At 31.4% G+C, this 19,118-nt stretch overlaps 1 protein-coding gene across 1 annotated transcript in view; it reads right to left on the bottom strand.

Moving 5' to 3' along the window:
* Positions 1-41: 41 nt before the first annotated feature.
* The window catches only part of GRIK3 (Glutamate receptor ionotropic, kainate 3), a 73,896-nt gene continuing 54,819 nt past the window's right edge, over positions 42-19,118 (bottom strand). The window contains exons 13-17 of the mRNA XM_051215048.1: positions 13,852-14,023; positions 7,010-7,227; positions 4,176-4,401; positions 3,061-3,335; positions 42-893 (exon numbers count right to left, since the gene is read on the bottom strand). Of these exons, the coding sequence (XP_051073638.1) occupies positions 651-893; positions 3,061-3,335; positions 4,176-4,401; positions 7,010-7,227; positions 13,852-14,023 (1,134 nt within the window). The 3' untranslated portion in view covers positions 42-650. The remainder of the gene's footprint in view (positions 894-3,060; positions 3,336-4,175; positions 4,402-7,009; positions 7,228-13,851; positions 14,024-19,118) is intronic.

Genomic DNA, 19,118 nt, shown 5'->3' on the forward strand with positions numbered 1-19,118 from the left:
ACACAATGACTGACAAACGAGGTTTCTATTGATATTATTATTGCTATAAATCTGTTCATTTAAACGTCAATTTAAAACTACTTATGTAGTTTATAAGTAAAAATATGCTCATATATGACAATATCAAAGTTAAGGTATTCGGCAAAATGTACAATTGATTCAATAAGAAAAATGAAACGGGAAAAACCATGTAAAGATAGTATCTAAAAATTGACGTCTGAAAGTGGTAGCTTGAAAATCAGAGAACAAATGGTCAATGTTGAATGATCAATCGGTGCATACATTTATAACAGAATCATATGTATTCGAAGAAGGGTCGATTTGAGAAATAAGTTAACATCTTAAATCTAAACGCTCATGATAAACACAACTACTTAACCAATACACTTCCAGGCATCACTAAAGCCACCACCTTAAAGCATTGAATAAGTTTAATTTCTAGAGTCTATACAAATTTGCATGATAGGGCAACAATACATAGAAGTATATATAAAAAAACATCCTGGTTATTCTATTATAGAAAAATTCTAACTATAGTCTCTCAAGGTCATCTTAGTGTCCTCTTAGTGCTATCATTTTTTACATTTCCGCTTGTCGTCTATGCACTCGTTTTATCTTTTCACTAAAAAAATATCCCTTATACAATCCAATTACAATGATGTGACTTTGTGAAATGTTGTAGAAGTATTATTCAATTGATCACCACTGTTTATGTTATAAGTTGTCATTCCACTAGGGTTTGTATGGTTCATTTTACATATTTCTTTACATTTTGTTAATAAGGATTCATCTATTGAATTAAGACGGGATATTGTTATTATTTCTTCACTTTTTGTCCGGTGATGACATAATGTTTTCTGGAAATGTTCCCCGATTTCATTGATAGTAGATTGCTACAAAATAGAAAGCAAATTTAATATTTAAATGTATGAATGGGAAGTATTAGTAAATAAAAATATAATAAACGAGTGTGTGTGAACAATTTATCATATGGTATCGAAAAAGGTTATTGATTATGTTAGAATTTTATATTACTGGTAAAAAGTGATTATAATCAAACCAAATACTGTCCTTCAGGTAATCTACTTGATGGATTGAATTAAGATTAATTAAATTGACCGGTTTATTTGATATCTGGATATAGTGTAATAGCCTGGTTCCGTATACCTTGAACATTTCGTTAAACTGAAGGGTTATTAAGTTATCCCATGTGAAATGAATCTGCATACGTTTTCTGCTCGTTTCAAATTTGATCTGGTTTTTAGTTATGCCTGAAATAAAATCTCTCTCAAACTTCGCATCTGGCTTGTTGATATCCAGCGGTTCTGGTGAAGTTATCACGGCTAAAATAGTATGAACTGATCAGTTGATGAGAAATACCTATGATGGCGTAGCGAAGATTAGTACTTTTTATTATACTACAAAGTGACATCGACTGATGAATTATTGAGACTGTCATCTAGTAAAATGTTCTACTCTCAGCGTAAATAAGTATATTAGTCATAACAATTGAAGTTGCAATCCAGTAGATTATATGTTACAAGTTCATGTTATAGTGATGGCTTGAAGTTGATTATCCCAAATTATTCTACTAATTCATCTCTACATAAGGCAATAGCTTAATTCAGTTCTTATGAGTATTGTAAACCTTCCATAGTAATTTGACTTCAATATAATGATACATGCACTTTTGTCTTCCTCATTGTTGTTTTGATTTATCCATTGTAGTTGACATTTTCACTATTGTATTCCTTATTTTCATTTTTATAAATGTAGTAAGTACAATATGTATTTCAGTGTGCGTTACCTACTTCGTTTTGAATAGTTAGACGTGCCACTACTTATTTGTAGTTCAAAGTTTTGTTGTTTGGAAATTTCTGAAGAAAACTAGTGGTTTGATATTGATGTTTGGTTTTGAATTATAATTTCAGAAGCATTAGATATCAAACTAGAATAACTAAATATTTATTACCTGTTATGCTACTAAAATAGCTGATGTAGGAGAGTATCAAAGGTATTACCATATTCATAATAAGCAGAACATCACTAAGGGATTTTGTTTATGAACTGTTTTAGTAACGAGACTCCAAATATTATCTTTCCCATAATTCAAGGCTATAATTTTACAAGCAAGGTCCACTGAGACGGCGTACTTACGTTTTGGTTTTTTAACAATAATCAGTCCCCTAGAATCAGCATACTGCTTCATGTTAATACCCGTCATAGACTCAATTATTTTAAATTACAGTAATGCTTATGAAATTGATGAGTTACGTTATGTTTTTTACTTTTACTTTCTTTCTAGGTATCATTCGCTTTTGAAAAACATTAATATATATTCAATTTTATGTTTACTTTTTCATAAGGTGTTTTCACTGATTGTAGTTCATTATGCTTCGTTTGACATAGGAGTTTCGCATAGCGTAACAGAGAATGCGATATTATCATAAACATAATTCTATATAGTACTGACACTCATGTTCTGAAGGACTTTAGTACAATTTATTGTGGCTTTACAGTAGTCATAAACGAAAATGAGGAGTTGATTAAATGTCTAAGCTAAGTATTCACATAAATTAGGGATTAATATTCAGTGAAAAACTGAAAAAAGTCAATTTTAAATGATGTACATAAGTAGAATTATTTTGATTACCATCGGATGGTTATTAGAAAGGTCTTTTCAAGAAAACTAAAATGTTAAAGTCGGTTTCATAATTTGACCCATTACTAATTTACAAAGATTCTTGTCACTGATTTTAGTGCATCATTATCATCATCATTCCCTAGATGATGTCTACATATATCCCATTGTAGATATTAAAGACTACAAGTGGTCAGTTTCTTTTGGCACATATGCATCCTCGGTGGATGCCATGATATTGGCTTTTTTGTTACATGAGGACTCATTAGCGGAATTTATCAGCAACTATTCAGTGTTAATACGACAAATTGCATGTCCTGAATTCCACCGCTAGTTACAGTTCAAACATGTTATTAATTCGATATAGAAGCAAATAATTCAGAAACTATTTTTTCTTTCTGGGGAATAAAATGACTTACATTTCTGTTTATTCGAACTTTTAATACCCAAACTACAATTTCTGTAATCCAAACAAGTATGCCAAAAAATAAGCCAACACCTAAACCAATAAAAGCACTGGACATTTTTGCAAGTGTCAATTTACTTCTTGATGGCAAATTTGTATGAGAACTTTGTAAATAACATGGTACTGACGCATTGTAACGTTGTAACCAGTATTGCCGCATTTTCTCCAAAGTTTGGTCTTTCTGCAATTTTAATATACTTTCAGATAATAAATCTCTCAGACCGTTATCTAAAAAAGAGATGGACAAGAGTAAAGTAGATTGTTGACTGAGTACTATTTCACAAATATTTATGTAGGGACGGGCACTTGGAAATGGCTTTTTAATAATTTTGTTTCATATAGACTAGAAATACCAACAATTGTAATTATATTTAATTTAATATGAGATTGTTCAAATGCTATTGGGACTCAAAGTTTGTGACTAAGAGCAGTCCATAGTACACATTAATATTCAGTGATTATTTGATTGATATAGACATTTGTTGAAATAGCCTTCAAAATTATCAGAGATCACTTTGTTTTTACACCAAAAAATAAATTTTATAATTGATTATTGTTAATAATTCTGTACCATTGTTATTAACCATGAGCTAGAAATCAAGATACCCATAGTTTAGTTTCAGTTAGATTGTAAAATTCAATCGTCAATCAAATTACATTACTAAATCCAATTTTGATATTGATGATAATGTTATCATTCGTGAGACATAAATCAAGTATTTATCTGTTGGAAGATAGCTTCCCGATGAGATGAAATCAAGTTTGGCACAACTGAAAGCCAGGAAACAATGGACAGTTGTTTTAGTAAAGTTTAGAACTCCGTGTAACATACAGTCCCACAAGTTACGCTATTTAAAACTTTCAAATCACGTCACAAGCAATATACAGTATAACCTCTGAGTTAGAATGTAACAGTCCAGATTTAATCATTCCAGTTAATCTGCGATATTGCGTGTTTATTATTTAATGCCAATTATCGCTTGATTGGGTTAGTATATTTTAAAATTGTAACCAGAAATTTATCTTTAGATAATTTCTTGTTAATTCTAGTAAGTAGTATTCACTTACTGCCTATTGGTAATCCGATTCCATATCCTCTTGGATCTAATAATCCACCAAGAGGAGTAAGTTTGCAATTACGTTGAGCATAATATTCATTAAGTGTCGATTCCAATATCAAAGCATAACCACCTTCAAGAACACGTGTAATACCTTCTTCCGTTTTATTAACAAACAATGATTTATTCTGATTCATGAAATTCCACATTCTTTGATAAGTAGGAATATCTGAATTCTTTAAATTTTAAATAAATGGAAATAAACATTAATGAAAAGCAAAATCTTTAGAAAATTCAGAATAATTAAGATATGTTATTGGTATTAATAATTAAATCCACTCTGTAAACACGAAAGGGAGTATTATCATTAAGAATTTACTTCCCTGTGTTTAAAAATAATATGTAGGAAGTATGTGCCAAATGATTTAAATGAATATCCATACCGAAAACATAATGAAATCAAAGATAATCAGCTGGAGTCTTGATGAGATAATCCAGATGCTTTAACAGTTAGTAAAAAAAATCATTCCACTGAAAATATTAATATTGGTAAATCAGCCGTCTGAGAGTAACCTAGAAGTCCTGCCTGTTCGGAACGTGTACGTTTTTATTCTTTTATCATTGCCTATCGATTTGTATTAAACTGATAATGTAAATCGGTGAAGGTTTTGTAATTGTTTTCATAACATATCATATTGCTATATCACTTTATATCTTGAAGTTTGCATGTTACATTCGCAGTACAATCTCAACGAGGTAACTCGCACGGATATTTATTTATACAACTGATGAGTAGAACGGTCTGCTAAATTTCCAATGCAGGTAAACTGATACTCTGAAATTTTTATGAAAAGTATTAATTTCTCGAATGGATTCTTTTAAGAAGCCAAACCTGGTAATTCTTTCTATCACGAATAATCAATAATAAACTTCCAGAAAGTCTTCAGAAATTCAGATAATGGCTATTCAAGTTGTGTATAAAATATAGTTATGCGAATTGTCAGCATTTTATCAGTAAGTAATGAGTTACAAGACTTGTTTCATAATTACCGAGCAAATAAGTTTCCTACTCTATGAATGAGTCGGTTTGTTGGATCGATATTATATACACATTAATAATGAGTGAAAATAACCAAGAATATAAGTCTTTATATCCTTTATGGTATCGTAAAACACTTAATCAGGGCAACAGTGTAATGAATTATTAGTCTAACAATTATTTATTAATAAACAACTATCATTTTGTAAGTATTGCAGAATTGAGAGTAAATTCGTCAACTATAAATGGTTCTTACGAATAACGAGAACCTTCAGTAGTATTTCTTTCCAGGATGCACACATGACAACATGAGACTGATCAATTGCAGTCCTAAACATCAATGGTAAGACTCAAACAACCAATACAAAAATGAATTTAAACTTCTCCCCATTGCACAAGCCAGTGGCTATCTGGATTCACTAGCTAGGTGGATAACGTGATGGCGTTTGAAACGGACGGTACTGGGTCGGAGCACCGGAGTGAGCATTAACATCCACTTGACGAGTCCGAGGTAGGACGAAACGCGAGTCCATTGCTAGCCACCATCTATCGCAACTACTTGATAGTTATTGAGTAGTATACACAAAAAAGTGTATGTTTTGATTTCAACTGGAGAAATGAATTTTTCTTTTAAAACTATTTTATTAAACTTTTATTAATATTGGGCTGCGGATATTTAGGTTTAGGCAACATGAAGAATATATGAAATAATAAGTCTAAAAATTCGTCGATGTTCATACAAGATAGACTCAATTGAATATATTTCATTTAGTGCGCTTGAAATTTTCCACATAAACAATTTTTATAAATAAAATGTTTTGCTAATGTAGTTTTGTGTCACGTTCAGTAAATTTATCTGCCGGTATATAATACTTAGAATTTCTGTCCGTAATCCAACGATTTCAGTTTATATAAGAACGTAATCATAAATAGATCCTGACGTAATCAACTATAAGGAACATGTGATATACTTTAGTAATATCAGTAATAAGTTAATAACTTTAATATTAATTATGAAACCAATTTCTAAGTCATCACGAGAATAATAGTGATAATAATTATTGAAGTCACCCAAAAGATCATTTTTTAATGAAATGATTGTCAAGCTTTATAGTTATACACGTACATATATATAATATATATTATTCAAGATATGACAATCACTAGAAAGCTCTAATATGCGAACAAACTGGATGATTTCCTGAATTTTTCTAACTGTAAATGTTCTACAGTTTAGATAGATACTAATTAAAAATAAAAAAGTGACTAAAATGAATTATGAAGGTATTATTGTAATTAAATGAAAGTAAATGAAGAGGATGGAAAATACTCTCTAGGTAACAACATTATACAATCTATAGTTGTCCACTACAGTTGATTATGTTGTTATTTCTTTCCTATTACGTTCTAACGTAAGTTGAAATTGTTTGACTACAGAAAATAATGTTAATTATATTTTACTGGTAAACTGAGTGACCTGAATGTTACTAAATCATATTGATAGAACCTTTTTCTGTATGCAGCTTAAAGCACATACAATGAGATTGATTCACTTCATCATACTATATCCATTGTTTTTAATGTACAAAATCACAGATTATAAGTAATAAATAATGATTGCAAGTAATATTTGTTAAGAATTCCTTCATTACACAATCTACTATTAACTGTTATTTGTTTTTATCTACCTTCAGATGTACGATGAATTATCGTTGTGTATTGTGTTTTCTATTAAATATTCTAAAACACATTTGGATTTCTAGATTTTCTAATATTTTAATAAACAACTATAAATATACACTTACTTTGAAAAATGAATAAGTTGAACCACCATGTATTGTTCCATATTTAATTTTTGTCTGACGTGCCAAATCTTCTACACTTTCAATATCTGCTTGCATTCTATCGATTGTTAGGAAAGCAGCTAGATTTGCTGTGTATGATGAAGTTATTACTAAGATAAAAAACCACCATATTCCTCCTATAATTCGTGTAGATGTAGCACGTGGCACAATATCACTACCTTAAGTGACGAAAAAAAGTAAATAAAAGTTATGATTAACTAGTAGTTGGAATAAAGAAATGGTTCGGAGAATAATATTGTTTGCTAGTGAATCGATGCAACACGTCTCTTTATTACTGATTATTCAATGAGGTTCTGGTTGAATATACACACAATTACACTTAATCCATTAAATTGCATCTTTCAAAAGCCGTTGTTTTGAACAGATTGCAAGTTGATATAATATTTAATTTTCAGGGAAGGTTGAAGATAAATTAATTATTACAGTATGACTCAAACAGTAAGTTAGTTCCAACTTTGAATATGAATTCAAATTATGGACTTATTCTCTATTTATTAAATTATTTAATGGGATCTTAAGTAATACTTGGATTCAAGCTATCCATTTTAGCGGAACCATTTACAATATAGGTATCATTACCAAGATTCGACTTGATAATTTCAAATAAATTGAGGATTGTATAGATTGTTAATAATAAAAATAATATATTTGCAAGGTCCCAGTGAGTAAAAAAATTAAATGTTCTGACGTTTCATAATAAAATATTATGATTAAACTGACACAGCCACTTATTAGTTATACTTTTAATAATATGATCAATACATAAGGTTAACAGTTGAAAAATGTTGAATTTCTAATGTAGGAGTTTGTGTTGACTATAGAATTTTTTTACATCACGCAATGACCTTAGTCACACATTAATTGAAAATCAAGAAGTACTAAATGGCTGTTTGGTTTCAGTATGTGACGCTTCAACGGTGCGAATCTGCGACCTCACTAGGAGGATCTAATTCAGGGCTTTCAGGTGTTGCGGCAAGCGTTTGGCCTCTAGACCACCGAGTCAACATCTGATAGTCTAAATTTCCAACTTCAGTCAATTCACGACCATGCTCAACTATCACCGCCGTCGGTGGGCATGTGCTTCATATAAGGAATAGCCGAAATATACTGCCAACGAACTGTCACAACAAATCCAGGAAATCTCAAACTTAGTTACCAGTAAGTATACCGTCATTTTTATGGGGTATGTAGTTGTCCAAAGTCAGTCCATGATGTGAATTAAAAAGAACTATTCTTCTTTGGTGTTATCTTTGATATGGGGAGCCAACCAGAAGTAGTCGTGTTTTGGGTTTAATAAATCTTCACTTGAATCAGTCTTGGTGTTCTTACTTTGCTTCGTGGGAATTGCAGTGGTTCCTCGTTTTACAAGTATAAATAGTAAGCGATTCCGACATAATAATTAGTGACGACCAGTCACAACAGTTTCTGGCGATGGCATTTTTGTCAAACCCACATCAAAATAAACAAAAACCCAGAATGTCGACTTCAGCAGATCAGCTTAAATCTATTTTTCAGGAACGGCAAAAACAATTCCAAGCATCACAATTGAAAATGAACGGAATGATGCCACAAAAGTTGTCAATTCAAGAACATTCAGTACAGTCGTTGGAACTAAGGGGCTCAACTACCGTAACAGTGATCAACTCAATGAGCGAGTTTCATTTTGATCCTGATGCTGAAGTCACATTTGAATCGTGGTTCAAAAGGTATGAAGACGTATTCGAAGTCCAGTTTTATCATCATAATGACTCTTCGATGGTGAGGATTCTACTCCGTAAGCTTGGAGCAGATGAACATGGAAAGCACTCGAATCTTATCTTTCCAAAGAAACCTAACGATTTTTCTTTTGACTATACTGTACAAACACTAACAGAAATGTTTGCTCATCAGACTTCCTAGCTCGAACCTGCAACTAGATGCAGTCAGTTTGGACATCAGAGTCAGCGCGGAAGTAGTGATGGCCAGATTGCAAAAACGTCATTAAGAAAACGACAGTTCACCCGACGCCTTCAGTTAAATTCAAGGAGCAAGACTTATTTTTCAAGAGGAGAGTCAGTCAGAAGTAGCCTAATGAAAAGGTGAATCAACGTCAATCGGAACTCACTTAAAGGTCAAGTGATAAGGATATATATATATATATATGAGTATTTGTGGATTTCATTCGCTTGTCCAATATACTTCCTCGCTCAAGTAGTCAGTCGAAGAGTCAGTGCATAGAATATTGTGTATCAGTATCAGATGTCGGACTCTGCATGTCACAACAATCTTCTAAAATTCCTACTTACTTCCTTACGAAAACTTTTAATATTCGATTGAGCACGACCACTTTTGAATCTTAAATTAGTTAATATGTTAATATGTTTTGTAAAACATCCCTTCAATATTTACTGAGTTTACAGAAATTATCCAATAATCTATCATTTTAGTATAAAAAAGTTAGTTTACATCAGGCTTCACTTATACTTTCTTGATAGGTTCATATTCATATGGTACTTAATAACACTAAGATGAGCATATCCACCTTCCAAAAATACTTACGAGTTCGTACCTTACTATCAAATTCAATCTTCATAAATCTTTTAGCAAATAAAAAAACGGACTCAAACTGAATTCATCAGTAAGATATATAAAGTTTGCAATTACTGTGTAAATTAATTAGTTAAATATAGCTTACATCAATTGATACAACATACATAAAGTAAATAAATCATTTTAACATTTGGCAATTTCCAATAGTTTCTATTATTAATAAAAACAGCAGAAAATCAACCTCACTATAACACATAAGCGATAAATCCAATATATATCCTTATGTATAACATTAAAATTTCTTACCATAATTATAAAAGAAAGAAGTGTAATAAATTCATTCTTTTCATATTACTCAATAAGATAATTTCAGAAGAAAATCACGAACACATCATGAGTAAATTTGATAATCCATTACTACTAATATTACTACTGTAATATATATATATATATATATATATATATATATATATATATATATATATATATATATATATATATATATATATATATAGGTGTATATTCATATATACATATATAAATTTTAACTAAAGTCAAATTGAACAAGTAAATCGGTCATCTTGAGGACAGTTAATTTTAATCCATATTCTAATGTCTATTCACTTTTTTTTCTTTTTTTCATTGTTACTATTCAATGTTTATTATTTCTAGGAGAAATTTATTTGAAACCTTCTCTACAAGTTATCTCATTATATGAATTCAATTATTTAATAATAATAATAATAATGATCATTGTATGATTTTCATGTTGTGTTATGTGAATAGTAAAATGTTATTCAAGTAAAAATATTAAGAAGAAGAAGAAGAAAATGAAAATGATAGGAGAATGATTGAAATGTTTATCAAGATTCTAACCAACCAAACTAATCAATTATGTTTATTGTCAAAATGACTTTTTTTTGTTTCTTGGCAGATGTTTAACTAGAAGATTATAATTAATATTTTTCAAAAAAAAAAGAAATAACTTTTCATTTATAAAATGTTTTGATGCTTATTTATAAGCAAATGAGTAATTCACTTATAATTAAATATATAGTCTGGTAATTTAAAAAGCTATGGTATACTGTTTAAGTTTAAGGAAAGTAAGCATATTTATGAAATTTAAATTAATTATAATATGAGAAGGGCGTTTTGTGGAGATTTTAGTAATTTTATAGTTGAATTCATGAGTCAATTGAAGCTAGACCACCATGAGAAACCTGGAAGCACTCGACGGTCGTTTCGTCCCAGTGTTGAACTCATCAAAAGTGCTGATCCACGGTCCCTTCAAACGGGATTCGAATCCAGGGCATATCGGTTTCGTGTTTGAATGCTTAGCATCTAGACCACTGAGCCAGTATTTAACTGTGGTAGTGTCCAACTTCAACCAATTAAGCCACCATTCACCATTGCCTTCAGTGAGTTACTAACTCACAATAGACCCTGTTGAACTCCACTGGTTACTGCTTCTTAATAGAACTTCAGGAAGTACTTCTAGAAGCCTACCACTAGTGAGCAAATAATTATGATAGTTTCAATTAATTGAAAATAATGGTTCTCCAGCAGTTGTTATTTCATGTAATCGTCCTCTTTAGACAATCAATATGAATATAAATCTTGACTATCCTAAAGTTCTCAGTCAGAAAGTTTGAATCTTATCAAAAAATATAAAGAAATATTTAATAGCTTTGAGTACTGATATGATTTTACGTGAAAATTTGATTACTTTTTACCAGTTTCTATTTGACTGAATTTATGTTATTATCATTTAATGAACTTGAAATAAGAACAGTTTTAATATTATAAGGAAAATATTTATTTTTTTTCCCATTCTGTTTTATCAATTAATTTAAACTTAACAACAATGCACACAAAAAAACGTAGAAAGTATTATAGACAGACGAATAATCTGGTAGCATATTTCCCTGAAGATAATCTAACTTGATTGTAAGTACATTATCTTAATAGAAGTGAAATTATTCGTTAAATATTTTAATAGGACAGACTCTATAGTCTTAACAGTATAATCATTTCATACATTTACTTTGTATAAGTTAGACAAAAGATACAGGTCAGTCAGTTGGACTTTTAAGGACATATATTTATTGAAGGTAGAAAGAAAAATAATAAGTAGATAGGGTTTTTCAAAAATTACTATTATATGCAAATGAGTAGATTTATATTTTAGCGTGGATACGATTTTCATTTACAGATCAAAACCGAAAAATATATAAAAATGAATAGCGTCATTAAAACTTGGAAAAACGGCGAATCATAGTTTATATCACCTACTGACTTCAGTTTAACAACCATTAAAAGCCTAGAAGCATTGGACAGTTATTTCATTTAAGTATAGGATTTATCAAACATTCACATTCACAACCCCACCAGGACTTGAAACTAGAACCTTTAGGCCTCGAGGAGAGTTATCAATTTATCAGCAATGCCAACGACTGCTGACCGAAAAGTATTGAGACCTAACAAACTGAAAATGTAAATCATTGACATCTCAATGGTCTTAAAGTTAAGTACTCGCCACGAGGTCTAGGTTTGATCACTTGAAGGGCGATGAATATTTACTTTGCAAAGTCCAATACTATGACAAAACAGCTGTTCAGTACATAATGGTTTTATTGGTTGCCTAACTAACGTTACTCCCTGATATAAACTACAAATTCAACAATCTCCGTAACTACATATACTAAAACAGGATCAGTCTTAGAAAATGCTATCATGACCTAATACAAACTAACTAGTTACTGATATATACGGAAGTATTATGAATTTATTTGTTTTCAGTTTGAAATTACTTAAAATGTTATACAGGATAATTTGATGGGATCAGATCCCAAAGCTCCTCACTATACTTGAACAACAAGCAATTTAGATTGTTAAAAAAATCATTGCAAGATAAACAGTATGCACATTATCAGTTATTTCCTTTATATTATGAATACATGTATTTATATGTACAAACCTTCAAGCTTAATATCCAGCTAACAGTAATTACTTCTGAAAATAGCTGAAGATATGTATGTTATTGAGACTTAGTAATTCACTGATAAGTTAGTGCATACATTATTGTTTGCTTAGTCAATTCTCTTCACTGAGTTAGATGAATCTTACGGTCAAAATTTGTCTTTTATTTTTTGAATTGTATGGAGCCAAGAAACAAGTTGTTCATGTTCAGTCTTTGAGACAGTCGGTTCTCATAAAATCCGTTCATCACTATCGTAGGTAGATTGATAAAACTTCCGGGCCACCATCTTCCTAAACATCCATTTATTGGCTTAAACGTCTCCGTTTTATATTTATTTATTTAAGCACATAAACATTGGCACAAGGAGGCACCAAATAGATATGCGACACATAAATCAATCGATTTGTGTGTGGGCTATCATACTGCCTAAGTGCCCAAACACAAGCACGTGGTTTCCTTAGAAGGACACACTCTGAGCCTTCGATCTAATGGTATAATCCATAAGGCAGTCGACCAACGTCAGAAGATGCAGTCTCATGGTAGTCGATGACCAAACATAGGTTCATGAGCCATTTGTTCCTTCAAAATACTGGAGTCCATTTGGACCATTGGTTTGGAATCACAGTTTTTCAACTCTCCTAGGTGGATCCTCCGTATCCACCAACCCGGTTGAAGCACTGGGTAATCATTTTTCGTCCTTCCATTTTCGCAAACGACATCCCACCACGAGAAGGAAGTGAGTAGGACTTCCCTGACATTGGGTGTATGTACATGGTCACGCGAGAGAATTTTGAGAGGGAGAGCTGATTCTCCCCACTCTCGGTCATCGTACACGTATACTTCCACACTTCCTCAAAATGCTTACCACCTATTGACAGTCTCATTATTAAGAAAGTAAAGAAGTAACATCACAACGGTACGCATATTTTCATTTGTCTTTGTCGTATGAAGGAACACAATATTACTTTATCGTTCCTATTTCAAATATATTTCCTAATGAAAATATATTTCGTTGTAGCAAGTCTAGCAGCATACGTTTACAGGTGCTAATCACTGTTTAAAAGCTTTATTTTTACATAGTTTTTGATTATTTACAAATTGAATACTTAAAACTAGAAATGTTGTTTCAGTTTCGTATACTTTGTCTTAAAAAATTATTCGCTGTAATGAAGCATATGGTATAAAATGAAGTGAATTTGATTAATAAAACTTACCAAGATCTATCGTTTATAATACGTTGTTATATATAATGGTTTTATATTTAATAACTTACTTTGTTGCATTAATGATCCTGCAGTAAACCAAAAACTATTTCTCATTGTAAATTGATTTTGTATTTTAGGATAGCATGGATGTCTAGCATACCATTCATATGGTGAAACACGTCCAATTAAAAATAATGTTAAACTAACAACAAAATAAGCAATTCCAACTGATATCCAAACCTCAAAATAAACCAGAAATTGTAAATAATGTTAAGAGTAAATTCAATTCAATTATTATATATGATATTCTCAATAATGTTATAAAGAATTCAATTGTTTAAAAATCTTTATAAATAATTCGAAATATAAGGAATATTTAAGTAAACAATGGTTTTCAATATCGTTATCATCAGGTTTTCTACAATATATAAATCTACTCAAAACAAGACGTACATTAATAAAGTGTTATCGACTTTGATTATGTTACTGACAGGTTACCGAAATAATGAGCTTATTTTTATTATATTATAGAGTCTAACAATGAAGTGACTGAAAACGATTGTTTGCACAGAATATTACTTGATTTCATTTACTGGTTATTCAACGAAAGGGTGTTTTTGATGAATTGTTTATTCATAGTACCTAATATAATTGGTAGGGAGAGAAAGAAGTTAGCTCACAAGTACTAAGAAATAGATATCAGCTTTTATTTGCTGAACGTATTATATTGATAGCAAATTATTCATGTCATACAAACTATGACTCACTGTTTAATGTTAACTTCCTCTATGGTTTCTAAGTTATAAACTTAATATTTTAGAAATGAATAAATTCTTGAATCCATGCTAGCAAATCATATTTTAATTTTCGATAGAAAATATTGCTTAGTAAACATAAATCCACGTTGTAAGTGACGGAATGTTATACTATACTTTCAATCATATTGATACGTTTTGTTTTCCGAATTTGTGGTACTGAGAATGAAACTTTACGTCCCCTCCACTTGCGGTAAGTTCTTTCAATTAGATTATTTGAATAAACGTCGGCATCTTGGCAGAATTTGATAGAACAAAATTTTTTTATAAATCAAGTAGTCAGTGATAATTAGTAGAAGTAGTTTTGTACCTGTCCTTATTTATAAATAAAATTTATTTACAACTTTAAGCAGATAATCACTTCAGTTTTAGTTAGTCGATGACCAATAACTTCATTCGGCTAACTGATGAATGCTGACAGATATGAATTCTAAATTTTAATCTCTTACTGGTATGTTAGATTTCAGACCCATATTTCTCTGATAAGTGCCAATAAACCTGAATGGATACAACTGATGGTTTCTGCTGACTACTTTTAACAATGGAATATCAAATTTAATAAATTATCACATTAATGCATCTAATTTATTTGGTTCATTACAAAGTTTGCCTGTGGTTAAAACTAAGTTGTGAGTCCGTTATATCACTGACCTCAGGATAAAATAAAATGTGGTACTGAGGATAACGAGCCAAATAAAGCAATGATTCATTTTTTATATCGCTATAATAGCCATCTACTGGCTAAGATAGTGAACAAATATACAGTTTAAAATATTTTTTCGGTTTCCGACACTACTTCTCATGAGATCCTAGTGGACGTTTAACCTTTAGACTTGAAACCAGAGAGTGCTGGGTTTGTTCCGCATTTGTGTCATAGAGAGGCATTCATAAGAAGTCTCTTGCTTGTGTGAAACAGCTGTCCAATGTTTCCAAGTTCTTAATAGTTGTCTAATCTAGATAAGTTCATGATCTCGATAGTATTAAGTCATCTCTACAAAACCCTAAACTGAAAAGCACTTTCTTATAGAATTTGAACAAAATTTAAGATTTTTCATCATACTCTTCAATTACAACAAAATATGTGTTGTTAGATCAATTTTAGATATTCTACATGCTTTCTAAAATGATCATTCCGATATATAGTAATATGACAGTTTTATTTTAGATGATAGAACTGATTTCAGGATGATACTTAGAAACAACTACATTTATGTAAACAAATATTTGGGAAAAGATATTAGTCAAACGAACTAATGATTTGTTTCATTTTATCATTGTATTCACGTAGTTTAAATATTTTTATCTTTTTCAGATATCCGATTAATTAATATAATATCATTCTGTTTCTTACATTTAGATTTGGATAAAGATAATGTTTTCCGATTGGATAAATTACTTGAAAATTAATCATTAACTTATAACAAAATCCCATCAACGAATTAAAATATTTACACATCAGAGTTCTAATAGTAGCTGAGATGGATTTAAAAAGAAAAACAGAATTAGTGTGTTATCAAGGTCTAAACATTTTTAAATTGTGTACATGTTTCTGATTAATAGAAATCATAAGTCAGAGAGGGGTTTTGTGGATATTATAGTAATTTTTAATAGTTGAATTCATGAGTCAATTGAAGCTAGATCATCATGGAAAACATGGAATCACTAGACGGCCGTTTCATCCTAGTATGGGTCTCCTCAGCAGTGAGTGTCCACGTTCCCTCCACGCGAGATTCGGATACAGGATATATATGTCTCGCGTGTGAACTCTTAACCTCTAGACCACTGAGCTGACATCCGACGGTGTTAATGTCTAACTCCAACCAATTAAAGAAATTGGGCCACTGTCCACCATTATCTTCAGTGAGTTACTATCTCATAACAGACCCGGTTGAACTCTACTGGTCACTGCTTCCTACTAGAATTCTAGGAAATACCTCTTGAAGCCAGTCATCAGTGATCAAACAGTGGTGGCGCAATTTTGTGGAATGGTTGAAGTTGGACATTAACACCGTTAGATGCTGGCCCTGTGGTCTAGAGTTTGAGTGTTCGCGCGCGAGACTGATAAGACTTGGGTTCGGATCTTGCGGGACAGGAATGTGGATACGCACTGGCGAGGAGTTCCGTAATAGGACGAAACAGCCTTCCAGTGCTTCCAGGTTTTCCATGGTGGTCTAGCTTTAATTGACTCATGAATTAAAGAAATAATTAGATTCACTCTTATTCATTTACATTAGCTGTATTATTTTTATTGTTTGACTAAGAGAAAAAACCTTTAGAAATGGAAAACTGTAAGTTTGACAAAAAAACTTGGAAGATGACTAAATTTATTCGTTTGATATCTTTCTTTTTTTGATGTTTGACCTTTATCGTCTCTCGTTTTTCTGACGAACATAGCAGGAGGTAAATTTACCAATAACTGTTATCCTTCTGCTTGAATTTTTCAGTTATTAACTTTGCTACAGATTGTCAGTCTTTTGTAAACAGATGGGAGTAACTGCAGTTAAAATTTATAATTATTCAGTTAAAATAAATCTTTTATAGAAAACTTTATCACAACTTTCGTTTGAGTATTTAGTCTCTTGACATCCCAGCCAGAATGTTCAGTTATGAGAATTCATATAGCCTTATAGTCCCTTGACATCTCAAATAATTCTGTTCATATAAAAAGACGTCAAATGATTTAAAATAATTAGTCATCTTGTAATAACCAATGCAATGCAGTTCAGTGTTTAACCCCGATCAAATTCTATCTATTGTTGCAACGTGACGGCTAGTTTTAATGACTAAACAGTATGCTGCTCTTCGTGTGATGTTAGGTATTTAGGGATGATTCATATGAATTACTGAACATAGAATTCTTACTGAATGGCACTCAGTAGCAAAGCATGTCTTCGATCCTGGTAATACTGACACTTACTATGGGATTCAAACCCACGTCACTGTTCAAGTTGTTTGCACTGACTTATTCAGATAATGACTAGTGTTTTTTTGGACTGTACTCTTTACTCTATGGGGTCACTGATTAGTAGCCGAGTACATGATATATAGTTCTTATAGATGCTTGTATTCTTTCTATAAAGGTGCTTTTATTGATTTTTTAAGCCAGTTTAATGCTTCAGCTAGACTAACTCATGGATAAATGAAATCATATTCAGATCAAGTTCGTTTCTTGGTATATGTACAACTTATGCTTTAATTATACTTACTATTCGTGAAAAACTATGGAAGCTCAAATTTTATTTTGTAGGTAATCACACGAATATTCAATTTAGAAGTAAGAATAGAGCAAAATATTTGTTAAATCAACATTAAATAGTATGATCATAAGACTTATCAGATTCATAAATTTAGCCTTTCTTGCTTATTTTTATTCCATGTGAATTTTCTAATAAAATCACACTAATAAGGTTATCGGTAGAACACATCTTTCCTTTTCTTCTGTCTATATTAGTTAGTATGATAAATTTAAAATCTCTAGAAAAGGGAAAAATCTAAGTAATTTAATTAATGGTATTAATCAAATCATGCAACGGTCATATAGGGGTTATTAATTAAGGTTAACAAAACAAACATATTTGTTTAGAAATAAACTTTCTTATTTTGACGAACTAATTAACAAATTAAAGCATCACTCAAATCTAAACGCCCCTGAATGCCTTGGCACGACCGAGGGTGTGGAGAATCAGCTCTCTCTCCCAAAATTCTCTCGCGTGACCATGTACATACACCCAATGTCAGGGAAGTCCTACTCACTTCCTTCTCGTGGTGGGATGTCGTTTGCGAAAATGGAAGGACGAAAAATGATTACCCAGTGCTTCAACCGGGTTGGTGGATACGGAGGATCCACCTAGGAGAGTTGAAAAACTGTGATTCCAAACCAATGGTCCAAATGGACTCCAGTATTTTGAAGGAACAAATGGCTCATGAATCTATGTTTGGTCATCGACTACCATGAGACTGCATCTTCTGACGTTGGTCGACTGCCTTATGGATTATACCATTAGATCGAAGGCTCAGAGTGTGTCCTTCTAAGGAAACCACGTGCTTGTGTTTGGGCACTTAGGCAGTATGATAGCCCACACACAAATCGATTGGTTTATGTGGTGCATATGTATTCGGTGCTCTTTTGTAGCAATATTTATCTGTTCAAATAAATAAATACAGAAATAATCTAAGTACCATTCTAACCCAATGTAAATGTTGAACTTTAGTAGAAAATAGTTGGAGTTCTTGATGGAGTTTTGTTCTCTGAGTTGGATGGTTTGGTCGCGGAGCTTTCATCGTTCGTCTGAACGACATTATCAGCAAAAACTTCAGATAGAAGTTCTCAATCTAAAAATGTATTTTATGAAATCTGGTTCACAATGCAGTGACACAAGAGAAGACTAATATGTGGAGGCAGAGATGTACTGATTCTGATTTAAAATAAAAATAATGGACTTTAGTTAGTTTAATTATGTTGATATCATCGTGTGCTTGGGTGTCAGCTAAACAATGGATGACTAAACAGTATTTATCGA

This window comes from Schistosoma haematobium, chromosome 1 (genome assembly GCF_000699445.3).
Source record: "Schistosoma haematobium chromosome 1, whole genome shotgun sequence".
Lineage (NCBI taxonomy): Eukaryota > Metazoa > Platyhelminthes > Trematoda > Strigeidida > Schistosomatidae > Schistosoma > Schistosoma haematobium.